Below are 12,784 nucleotides of genomic sequence, written 5' to 3'. Positions count from 1 at the left end.
GTATCAGTATCAGTTATAAAAAAATCAATATCGGTCGATCACTAGATAGTTACTGAAAAATATAATCTTGTCATCATTTTTTCACCCTCATGTTGTTCCAAACCTGAGTTTCTTTCAGTTGCTGAACACCAAAGATAAAGAATGTTGGTATCCAAACAGTTGTTGGTCCCCATTTACTTCCATAGTATGGAAAAAATACTATGAAAGTCAATTACTTCGGTCACCAACATTCTTCAAAATATCTTAATTTGTGTTGAGGGTTAAACAGAAATGATGACAAAATGTATAACAGTAAATAAATATGGGTTATCGGGCACATAAACTTGCGAATAGTTGGTATCAGTTATAAAAAAATCTTTATCAGTCAATCACTATATAGTTACTGAAAAATAAAATCTTGTTATCATTTGTGAAGTATGGACTTACTTCAGTCATTTACTTTATAACAGTAAATAAATATCGGTTCTGCATATCGGTTATCGGGCACATAAACATGCAAATATTTGGTATCAGTATCGATTATAAAAAATCAATATCGTTCGATCACTAGATAGTTACTGAAAAATAAAATCTTGTCATCATTTTTTCACCCTCATGTTGTTCCAAACCTGAGTTTCTTTCAGTTGTTGAACACAAAAGATAAAGAATGTTGGTATGCTATTTACTTCCATAGTATGGAAAAAATACTATGAAAGTCAATGACTACAGTCACCAACATTCTTCAAAAAAATCTTATTTTGTGTTGAGGGTTAAAAAGAAATGATGACAAAATGTCATTTTTGTGTGAATTATCCCTTTATATGGAAAGCCAAGCATTCCAAAACAGTGATAAAACAGCCACGTTTTCTCACGTTAAGCCGTCAAGTGAAAACCATAAATCGATCTGAGGTATAATTCATGTCTGCAGCTCAAACGGTTCAGGATGAATTGAATACTTGTGATTTGAACAAACCCCTAACTCTGAGTGGTGATGCTTACTTTAGTAAACAGCACTAGTAAGACTAAAGAGACCATCATTACTCTATAAAGCTGCATTCATAAGCGGCAGGAGAGTACGGGGTGGCCATGAGAAGAAAGAATGAGGTTATACATTCCCCTCTCTCGCTTTTGTTTGTTGCCCTGCTCCCCACATCTTCCTTCTCTCTTTTCTCTTTCATTTTCCCTCATCCTTTTTTTTTTGCCGAACTTGCATTGCTTGCGGTTTGGCACCATGAACAATGAGAGGGCTGGAATTTCTTTTATCCTTCATGGCACATATTGTTCCAATCATTCCACATGGACCTGCTCTGAGCTTGATCGTCAGAGTGAAGTTTTCAACATTTTCTCCAAATTTTCAGCTAGGGTGCTGCCCGTATGGACAGTGCTGGGATCAGTGCTATCTGACCTCAGATCTGTGGCAGAAGGGACCGGCGAGCCCTCGGTGGTTGATTTTAGAGCAGGTGTCAATGTGGGCTCCCTTTGAGGGAACGTAGTGGCCACAATTGTCAAATTACAAATGGGAAACTCTACGGCATCATTGTACTTGTGTATGCAAATCAGGACTGATCCTGGGTCACCATTTTGAGGTTGTGTTGCCTAATTTTCACACTGTTTACTTAAAGGGGTAGTTCATCCAAAAATGAAAATCCTGTCATCATTTACTCATCCTCATTTTGTTCCAAACCCATAAGACTTCCATTCAGCTTCAAAACAAATTATTTTTATTGAAACCTGAGAGATTTTCGTTCCTCCACTGAAAGTCCATGAAACCACAAATTTGATGCTTCAAAAAGTTCATAAAGACATCATAAAAGTTATCAACATGAATTAAGGCAAGTATTTTGATGAAACACGATCGCTTTATTAGATGAGCAGATTGAATTTAGGCTTTCGTTCATATATAAACGAAATGGTAAATAGTAGCTCAGATGTGCTTGTTTGATGTGTGAGAACCAATGAGGTTTGTGGTACAAAAACGTACCTCTGGGAACTTTTTCCGCAAAACGCAAAATACGTAGCACCATGTACGCTTTTGTGACATATTCGATGTGAAATGTCCACTAAGAGGTTCTGACTTGAAATGTCTGTTGAGTGGTGCTGTAACTCTAATACTCTGTGATGTTTTAAAATAGCGTACCATTTGCACTTCACCGAAACCTACCTGATAGTATGATCAAAAGCAAATGTGATGTAAAAACGCAATTGCATGCAAAAGCATGCCGTTTTAGCTTGTTTTTCTATCTCATCTTTCAGCTCTTTCATTGTGAGTCATGTTTTTCACGGGATTTGTACCCAAGGATTCCGCATTCTAAGTCCAATTACATGCCGGCTGAGCTACTGAGCAAGCTTGTTACATCCAGAAAGTGAAACATATAGAGCTCTAATCATAACTGTGCACGGAAACGATTACAAGTGCTTGCTGTTTTACCGCTTCTAGTGTTTATTTGTGACCCTGGACCATAAAACCACTCAAAAGTAGCAATAGCCAACAATACATTGTATGGGCCAAAATTATAGATTGTTCTTTAATGGCAAGAATTATTAGAATGTTAAGTAAAGATCATGTTCCACATTTTGTAAATTTCCAACCGTAAATATATCAAAACTTAATTTTTGATTAGTAATTTGCATTGCTAAGAACTTCATTTGGACAAATTTAATGGTGATTTTCTCAATATTTAGATTTTTTGCATGCTCAGATTCCAGATTTTCAAATAGTTGTATCTCGGCCAATTATTGTCCTATCCTAACAAACCATACATCAATGTATGACTGGTTTTGTGGTCCTGGGTCACTATTCTTTTGGAAACTGCAGTGATGTATTTATTTATACATATTTTACATCTTCTGAAAAAGTTCCCACAAGTATGTTTTCATAATGAGATTTTTTAGGTTTGTCCTTATGAATCAGGCAGGTACAGTTTAGCTTGAGCTTCTTTTTACCATATTTGATAAGATGTATGCATATGCACAATGATTATATGATCACTCTTGCTATTTTTGTACTTTTTTGATATGTTAAGGTTTTGATTGAGTAGACTTCCAAGAGACTGACAAAAAAAAATCGTTTGTGTTTCAAAAAGAACAAACGTTTTATAGGTTTGGATCGATATGAGGGTACATTCTGACAGATTTTTTCATTTTTTGGGGTGAAATGTCACATTTTTTAATTTTCTAGGCAGATAACAATTTCTAATAAACAGTGTTTTTGCATTATATCCGTTTAAGTGGTAAAGGTGCTTCAAAAGGTTCTTCAAGTGATGCCATAGAAGAACCATTTTTAGTTCCACAAAAAAACATTCTTACCTTTTTATAATCTGAAGAACCTTATTTGCCAGAAAGAACCAGAAAGGTTCTTCAGATGTTAAAGGTTCTTTATGGAACCGTTTAGACAAAAAGGTTCTTCTTTGGCATCATGAAGCACCTTAATTTTTAAGAGTGTAGGAATTGATATGTGCTTTATAAAAGTACTAATAAACATATTATATATATAAGTAAGTGTTTTTACTTATATATATTAAAATTAAGTGTTTTTTTCATTAATTGCAAATTGCTAATGGAACTTTTTTACACCACAGACAACAAAGATAGTTGTGTAAATATTGTCATACTAATTGTCTGAATAATTTTTGGTAGAGTGTAATCCATTACCCTTTTCTAAACTATAGAGAATAAACTGTGATAATGTGAGAAATGTTTGACACAAGTTCAAATCCGCCAACTCTATAGCGCCACCACTGGTTCAAAAATTCAACATTTAAATGGTAATAACTCTTGAACCCCTAATTCTAGAAAAATAAGACTCCACCCATTATAGTAGTGGCCATTTAAAAAAAAAAAAAAACAGTATTCAGTTTTTTTGCTACTCCTCCTTGAAAATTGATCCAATTCCTACCAAAATTGGCTCAGATGATCTTTGGACTGAGCTGCACAGAATTGACTGAACAATTTATTTGAATCATCTTTGTTCAAAAGTTATGATGTCGCAAATTAACAAGGTTGACACAAAATTGGTTCAGAGGCTATATCTTGTGTGAGATATATAATACTATTATTACTAATATAATACTAACAGTAGGGCTGCACGATATTGGGAAAATATGCGATATGCGATATTGGTGCTGAATATTGCGATAACGATATTTCTTGCGATATAACATTTCCCTAGATAAATGCTTTTTAAAATTATTATTATTAATAATAATAATTATTATTATTATTAATAATAATAATAATAATAATAATAATAATTATTATTATTATTATCTTTTTTATCATTTATATATGTAATGACCATACTAAAATAAACAGGTAATAGATATTCGTCTGTCATCCAAATTAAATGTAATTCAGGCTATGAAAAAAGTCAATGAAGTTGCAAAAATTTAGACTTTAAAACACTATGAATGACTTAAAACCTCGGCAGACATTCTGACATTACTTTTTATTTACATGTAACATGTACACTCGAGTATCTTTTAAACAAAATATTGCCCTTTTTTGCCTTTTTTTATAAAAATAAATATTACACAAAAATAAAAAAATAAAAAATACTATTAAACAAAAAGTTTACTATCAAACTTCAAAAAGGTAGGAGCATCAAAAAAATTGGGAGCACCCAATTTCTTTTTAATAATGCTCCGATCTTGATTCTTCATGGCTGATTCTGATTGCCAAGCAAATTAAATGGGCTGATTCTAAAAGCCTTTTTTATATATTTATTTTACACCCTAAGCAAGGGGCAAGAATGAATGAAAATATGAGTACAGGAACAAGATGTTTATTTTCTCTATTATAGGTACAGGCTAAGCCATTTAAATTAGAGACAACCTCTGCATTTTTAAACAATCTACAGTAGAAATAACAAAAAATAAACGACACAGTTCTTTCTTAGTCGTGTAGACAATAAATGCAGCCATAATCAAAGTAGTCAACTCTTTCAAGTCTCAAGTGCAAAAATTTTTTAAGTATGATAGACAACTTAATACAGCCCACATACTAATAACAGCCTAGATATGTTATGTAGCCTAATTTGGGTGCATTGGGGAGTCGCTCTCTAAACGTAGGGTATTAAAATTGCTTTTGAATGCGGGTGCGCGTTTTACTTTTGCTTTCGTTTTAATGATTGCGCGAAACTCTCAGCGGCGCTGAGCATGCATTCTACAACACAAGAGATTACTTTAACCTAACCATTTTAAAGTCGGAGGACACAAACAGGACTTTGAAAAGCGTGTCCCCAGTGGAAATTACACCCCTGTGTGAGTGGAACTTGGCCGCTGAGAGGAACAAAGGTTGGTTGATAGAAAAAAAAAACCAAAACGGCCAGTTCCTAGTTCAGCGGAGCACAGTGTCAGTGACAGAGTGATTGAGAGCTAATATCTCAAATCGTCATTAAAGGTAATAATATTAATTTGAAATGGTTGTGTAATGGAGAGAACGGCGAACCTGTCACTGCATCACCTCACATCAGTCTGTGCAGTAGTTAGGTTAGCGAAGGTTTTGTAAAGAAATGAAACTAAGTCGCACCACAACAATTTCTTGCACTGGCACAGATGCTCCTAAATATAATTTGTGGTCGCGCAGATTAAATTTTGGGAGCATATGCGACCAAAACGGTTGCAAGTTTGATCCCTGTATATTTCAGAAGTAAAGTTCATTTTAGGCACAAGTTCATCGCTGCTGTCATTTTCTCCCTTCATACTCCTGCCGTATTTATTTTTCATTCTCTGCTCTGAGCCAACAGGTTCACCTATTCGCCCGGTCTAGCCAATAGTATTATAGCACCTACTTGGGAGGCGGGTATAAAGATAGTAAGCCCCCATCTGTTTGGTCAAATAAGGACAACCTTTGCATGCAACGCACAAATTTGGCACATAATTTAAATGTCATTTATCGCAACTCTCTGCGATACCAATATCGCGTATACTGTTATCGCGATAACGATATTTTTTATATATATCGTGCAACCCTAATTAACAGTATTAATGAAATTGATCATTTACACTCAATACATTATTAATGCATATTCTTTTATAATGTACTACTTTATTAGGGTGCAGATATCTGACACTTGCACAAAATAATAAAAATAGCATCTAACTAAAATGTTTGCAAAAAAACCCCACTATTTTTACATCGCTATTTGCACTTAGTTTAAATAGCATCTATTCCTATTTGCACTTAGTATCAAAATAAAGAGTAATCATGTTTTTCCGGATCATGCTTACACGCACACACATACTATTTCATGAGACGGGTTCAGTCTTACTTCACATGTCCAAAAATGACAAAAACTGTAACATTCTCTGCTAAAATTGCTGTAAATCCACTTTCCGTATCCATTATAATAATTACATTTTCCCAGTTATCAACAAGTAATATATAAGCCAGCAAAATATCATGCATGTCTACCTAACTTCCAATCAAACGCGTTTCTTGCGGAGTTATGGATAAGTTATGGAGTGTGTGCGAATGTGTGTATGTGTGTGTGTTTTCACTTACCCCGACTCCCCCACAGGGCAGCATGACGAACATCCGCTGTGACAGTATGCCTGTTGGACACAGAGTGACGTCAAGCAGATTAACTGTCATTCTTGCAATCACCGCTTGACATTTCCAACCCTTTAGTCATTTTGAAAGTCGCTTATATTCGTGTGTTGGCGTGCCTGCGTGTGCCTTTGCTTTGAAAAATGAGGTGTTGCGCTGGCTGCATTGCAGCTGACTCACGTCTATCAGATGCGAATCATGTGTGTGTGTGTGATGATGTGTTACCGGCCAGTTTGCGATTGTCCAGTTTGAGGCGGTTGAGCGGATTGGTGCCGTACAGCAGGACATGGCGCTCGGTGTGGACGGACTGTAACTCCTCTAGGGTGGCCTTCCTTCCCCGAATACTCTGCAGAGAAAGCGGAAACATCAAAGACAGTGAGAGAGGATTTTCATGTGCAAACAGTGTCAGCATTGGAGTTATTAAAAGCAGAGAGGTTTTTGGATATCCTTTTTCAATATAATGAAGGATTGAGAAATGGCTAGCTTCAAAAAAGACAAAATGTGTCAGAAAAGTAGGGTACGACAGGCTAAAGGCGACCAGGGTAAAAGGCGCCTTTGATATTATTTTCTTCTAAACCACTAGATGGCAGACAAATGTGCCGTAGCACTTTCCAAAACATCTGCTTTTCAAGAGACACATGCAAATTTGCCTGATGCTTGACTAGATCGTGGGTTCTGTGCTTATTTGATGTTTTTAAAAATGTTGTAGATTTAGGTAGCAAATGAGAATCGCTAAACTTCTTGAATATATCTTGAGACAAAGGTCTAATGATTTTCAATTTTGTTTAAGACAATTAAAGCAACAGTTTTTAAATAACGAAAGAATATGTAAAAGTATGGTATTTGGGGTAAAAAAACACCCCTGCTATTGGGGCTAAAAGGCACATTAATTAACATGATAATTCAAAGAAGGCTGACTTTTCTATTTATTGACATGATATTGTTAGATTCGTGTCCCTTTAAATTTCAATCTGTTCCTCACATACTGTATCACGTAGTTTGAGAAGACTTTAATATACAGTAGTGGACTATAATATAAAATTTAGTGGATGTGATATGAAGTACTTTTTAGGGCTGCCCCCTAACAGTCGACTAACTGTTAGTCAACGAGAAGAGGCTTGGTCAACTAAAATTTTATTAGTCGCCTAGTCGCAGAAAAAAAGTGGCGAAGTTGCGCAGTCTGTGACGGGTGATGTACATCCAAATGCTCGTCTATCATTCATCAACCTCCGATATGACTTTTTATGACTGGTAGCAACTTAACATGGCACTTGCTCTTAAAATACATTTTTGGTCATACAGATAAAAGTAATACATCTTTTGAATCTGTAAAGACTCTACGTTTATTTGTGTGCACTCGGAATAACAACTGGAAATGTTGCACTTTTGTAAAATAATAAAGCAAACTGGATGCGCTTTCTGCCATCTCAGTCTCTGTGAACTTGAATGCGAAACTTCGAAACTCCATGTATACTTGCCTTACGGACATGAAAAATATAGAGAGTGAAATGTCTACTTTTGAAAGAACCAATTCAAAGAGAAAACAAGTATTCCCAGATTACGTAGTCCATATGAAACATACAAACATGTGCATCCATTACTTCAGAGATGCCAACCTCATCTCCTAAGCCAAAAACAAAGAAACCACTAGTTTATCAATAAATTATTAAAACGTTAAGTCTCCTTGCTGTTTTTTCCTGACACATTCATAATTATGATATCTGCTGGTGTGTTGTTGCACTTCAGTGCGTATTAGGCTATGTAGGCAATTAAAGCCTCATTATTATGATTTATATGGTTTATTAATAAACGTGTGACTAATAGTCGACTAGTGCTTAAACTGAACGACCAGAAAAATCTTTAGTCGAGGGCAGCCCTACTACTTTTATAATAGATTTATGGTTTTATTGTCCCTTTGAAACTTTACAGAGATTTCTAAACGTTCATTATATTAACAAAGGGCTAACATTCTTTTGCATTCCACTGAAGAATGTAAAGTCATACCAGTTTGTTACAACATTAGGGTGAAAAAATAATGACAGAATGTTGAATTTGGCCTGAACTGTCCTTTTAATGTGGATGTGTTCACAAAAATACTGGTAGGAAAGATTATTCAGTGCCCTCTTTAGGAAAGGAGAGGAAGTGCACACTGTAAATACCTCACACTGGCCCCTGAGGCCCCTCTCCTGCAAACGCGACCAGATGCTCTGGATCCTCCCAGCATGCTCTGGGTGGCTGCTGTTGTCTCCACATGTACACTGGTGCTTCAGCATTTGGGAGTCATACACCAGGCCTGTACACATACACATAGACACACATTTCATTTAGGTTTGAGAGTGGGAATGCATTATCTGGTGCAGAGGGATGTGTGACTGGCAGAGACTCGTACCCGTGGTGAAGCGCGGCTGGCTCTGAGGCGGCTCTGGTGCTGTTGTGAGAGGCAAGGCTTTGTCTGGCAGCGTTAGCGAGGTGGAAGCCGGAGACGACTGCGTACGTGAGAGAGGCCGGTGTGCGCCGCCGAGCATCATGGGTACCGCCAGTGTCTCCATGTGAGCTGTCTGTCTGCGCAGTTGCTGGAGTTGCTTTTGCGTTTCCCACAGACGTGACTGCAAACAAAACATACCAGGTTTTTTATGTGCTTCTCTAACTGCATCAGATAAATGTCTGTGATAAAATATGTTATTTTAAGTGCTTCTACATGTATTTCATTCTCATTTGCAAATCAGCATATTAGAATGATTTCTGAAGGATCATGTGATACTAAAGACTGGAGTAATGATGCTGAAAATTCAGCTTTGATCACAGAAATCTTAAAATACATTACAACAGAAAACACTATATTAAATTGTAATAATGTTTCACAATATTACTGTATTTTTAAATCAAATTAATCCAGTCTTAATGAGCAAAAGAAACTTCTTTCAAAATGTTTTTGTGTGACGTGATTATTGAGATATTTTAATCTCATTTATTTTTAATTTCTGACTTAAACATAAGCCACTTAGCAACTACTTTTGCATTCTATGTATGTCAATAAAACGTATACGGCTTACTCTTCTCATGCATTTTTGCATCAGGATTGGTGGTTTGTGTCTAACCTGGTTGAGAATGAGTGTGTGTTGCAAGTTGAGTTGCTCCTCTTGATTCTCCAGCTCTCTCTGAGACTCCGCCCTCGCCCTGCCCTGATGGGCGTCGCCCGCTGACGGCCCCACCTCCTCGGAGTCCATGTCCTCTGACGGGATCTGCCGGAGACGAGGCTTCTCGCTGGACTTCGACATGAGCTGCAGGACACAAACAGAAATCCCTGATGAATCCCACATACTTGCTTTAATCCTCGTTTCACGAACTTATATGACATGTCACATCTTGGGTAAACAGCAAACAAATGCATTTCCAGAATCTGAATTTAATTGAATTTCAAATCAAATGCGAACGCGGTTTGGATGTGATTCATAAAATAAATCAAATTTCATGCTTTTTTTCCCTATCCTGACTACAAAACAAATAAACAGATTTGAGTCCGACATAGCAAAAAAAACAAAAAGTCATTGTATTATGGTGATTCGTACCTTGCCCAGGTGAGTCTGCTGCTTGAGTCTCTCCAGGAGCTGAGCGCTGTGCTGCTGCTGCTGGAGCAGGTGAGGATGGAGCGCACGCTGACTCTGGGGCAGCGGTTCGGAGCGGGTACGGCTCAGCGGCTTATGAGGACCAGACGCGCTGAACTGCAGGGGAACCGGACCCAGACCTGGAACTGATCACAAGCAGCAGGGACAAATCTGATTATACTTTCATAAAAACAGAAGGAGATGAAAGCATAATCCTCAAGCTGGATATCAAAATATCATGCCACATACTTTAGATCATGCAAAATAGAAAATAAACAAGTAAAATGATCCACAATGGCTTAAATGTAACAGTAGATTTTAATGTCATCATGAACTCAGTGAACACGGCAATATTTTTGACATCAGATCAGACTGTCCAGCTTTTGTTTACTTACTAATAATAAATAAAATAAGAAATATATAAATAAGAAAAAAAAAGAAAAAATTGTAAAATAAAATAAATTATTATGAACACTACTGTTCAGATGTTTTAAAAGAAGTCGCTTTTATTTGATTTTATTTGATTTTAAAAGTAAAAGTAAAAATAGTAATATAAATAATACAATATGAAATATTTGAATATACTTTAAAATATAATTTATTCCTGTGATCGAAGCTGAATTTTCAGCATCATTACTTCAATCTTCAGTGTCACACGATGCTTCTTTACAAGAAAAAAAGTTAAAAAGAACAGCATCTATTTAAAACAGAAATCTTTTTATTTAACGTCTTTAGTGTCACTAAAGAATAAAAGCATTAATTTCTTTAAAAAAAAAATCAAACTGACCCCAAACTTCTGAATTGTTGTGTATGGGTCCACGTCAAAAGAACGTCAAAAGTAAAAAGAAATTTACAAAAGTTATTTTATTTCCATAGAAAACACTTTAAATGGCAGTAAAATGTCTACTTTTAAGGTTTCAAATACATTTTTGGAGAATAAAATATCAAAATTTGTTACAGTGTAACACAATATTTATGTCAAAATTCAAACAACATACTTATTCTGACTTGTACATATTAAAATATATAAAAGAATAAGGAAGAATATAAAATTTTATTGTGTTTTAAATGAGTAAAAAAAATATCTTACTGACAAATGGCCAAATTTAATTTAAAAAATGTAGAATTACAACTAATTCTACTTTTTTTAAAAGTAATTTGTCTTTTAATATGTCATAAACTGTTTTTTGTTGTAAATATGCCTGACAAGATAGTTACACTGAATGACGCTGAACAACACTGAATGAGTGTCTTCTGTAAATTAGGGAAAAATGTATGAAATGTATTTTTTGCTCAGAAAAACTAAACAGAAAACTTAAAAAAAAAAAAAATCAGAAAATATCAATCATTTAAAGCACTATTACACTTATTGTTTTTATGATCAAACCCTTTTTCGTCTTTGACCTCTCTCTATTTTTTTTTTAATTGTTTAAGTGTTTGTATTTATTTGCTACGTATGGTTGTTAATGCACCATTTTTTTTCTAAAAAAAGAATAAAAATGTCACACTATCAGTACAAATAAATAAATAAATAAATGAAACCATAGTTTACATTCTGAAAATAATGTATGTAATAAAGTTATTCTCAGACTATTGTTTTAAGCTGTGACCACTAGATGGCGCACAAACCAAGCATATAGTACATCAATAGCATTTCCTCATGGTAAACTCTCAAGAGTGCTCTCACTGTGTTCAGATCTCTTACCGGCCAGTAGAGGGGTGTGTACGAGTCCAGAGGGCTCCAGGATGAGGACGGGCTGCATGAGCGGTCCGGTCTGCTCTTCCACACCCAGAGGAACCAGCACCTGAGATGCGCCCGACACCACCGGCACACGACCCAGCTTCAGTGACCCCAACTCACTCTCCACCTGCAGAGACACCACCACAAAACATTACAGCTCATTATGAGATGCCTCACATCATGCTATTAGCTTTTGAGATACACTGCAGACTTGAAATACCTAATGATACTTGCATAAATAAGTATTATTTTATTTTAATATTGTAATCACGATTATTTAAACGATTATGACAAGCTCCAAAACTTTACATAGTGATTAATTTAAAGATAGCAATACAGCGAGAAAAAGATACAACTAAAACAAACAGTGCTTTAAAAATACTGAATACTTTTATGCAAGTCTAAAGTAGTCTAACAATACTACAGAAATTGAATTTGAATGTAAAATAAAACACCAAGCAAAAAAATACTTGAACCCTAAGTATACTTAGGTGAGGAAATGGAATGTGCCAACCACAATGTTTCACAGAGAGAATAATTGGGTGCCAAGAGCATGAAACCATCAAAATTCAATTTTGCTCAATGAACAGTTTTAGTACTGTGTTGTGTCAAGACTTGATGTTGAGAGCCAGTGTGTTAATGAATCACTTTTATATGGAAAGCAATGCATTTGTTACTTTTATTTTTACTCGCTCTCATGTTAGCTGGCTCAGCTTCTCAACCACTTGTGGGTGATTTTAAAATTCAAAGTGGTATTATTGTAATGTTGAAGTATTTTAATGTTAAAGTTTTCCTTGGCATAGCTAGCACAGAACGCTTGCCTACACCCCTGTACAGCTTGCAGAGTTGACAGATTTGTTGGTTATAATGGGAGCAATGCAGTTTTGTCATTTTACGACAATTTTCAGTCCAC

At 35.6% G+C, this 12,784-nt stretch overlaps 1 protein-coding gene across 1 annotated transcript in view; it reads right to left on the bottom strand.

Moving 5' to 3' along the window:
* Positions 1 to 12,784, bottom strand: part of hdac7a (histone deacetylase 7a) — a 59,127-nt gene that overhangs the window by 27,342 nt on the left and 19,001 nt on the right. Inside the window, exons 8-14 of the mRNA XM_073823116.1 lie at positions 11,836 to 11,998; positions 10,095 to 10,276; positions 9,624 to 9,806; positions 8,915 to 9,131; positions 8,685 to 8,818; positions 6,751 to 6,871; positions 6,481 to 6,530 (exon numbers count right to left, since the gene is read on the bottom strand). Of these exons, the coding sequence (XP_073679217.1) occupies positions 6,481 to 6,530; positions 6,751 to 6,871; positions 8,685 to 8,818; positions 8,915 to 9,131; positions 9,624 to 9,806; positions 10,095 to 10,276; positions 11,836 to 11,998 (1,050 nt within the window). The remainder of the gene's footprint in view (positions 1 to 6,480; positions 6,531 to 6,750; positions 6,872 to 8,684; positions 8,819 to 8,914; positions 9,132 to 9,623; positions 9,807 to 10,094; positions 10,277 to 11,835; positions 11,999 to 12,784) is intronic.

The sequence above is a fragment of the Garra rufa genome, chromosome 18, assembly GCF_049309525.1.
Source record: "Garra rufa chromosome 18, GarRuf1.0, whole genome shotgun sequence".
Classification (NCBI taxonomy): Eukaryota; Metazoa; Chordata; class Actinopteri; order Cypriniformes; family Cyprinidae; genus Garra; species Garra rufa.
Note: the sequence above shows the minus strand (reverse complement) of the source record. Positions and strands in the feature narration are given on the sequence as shown.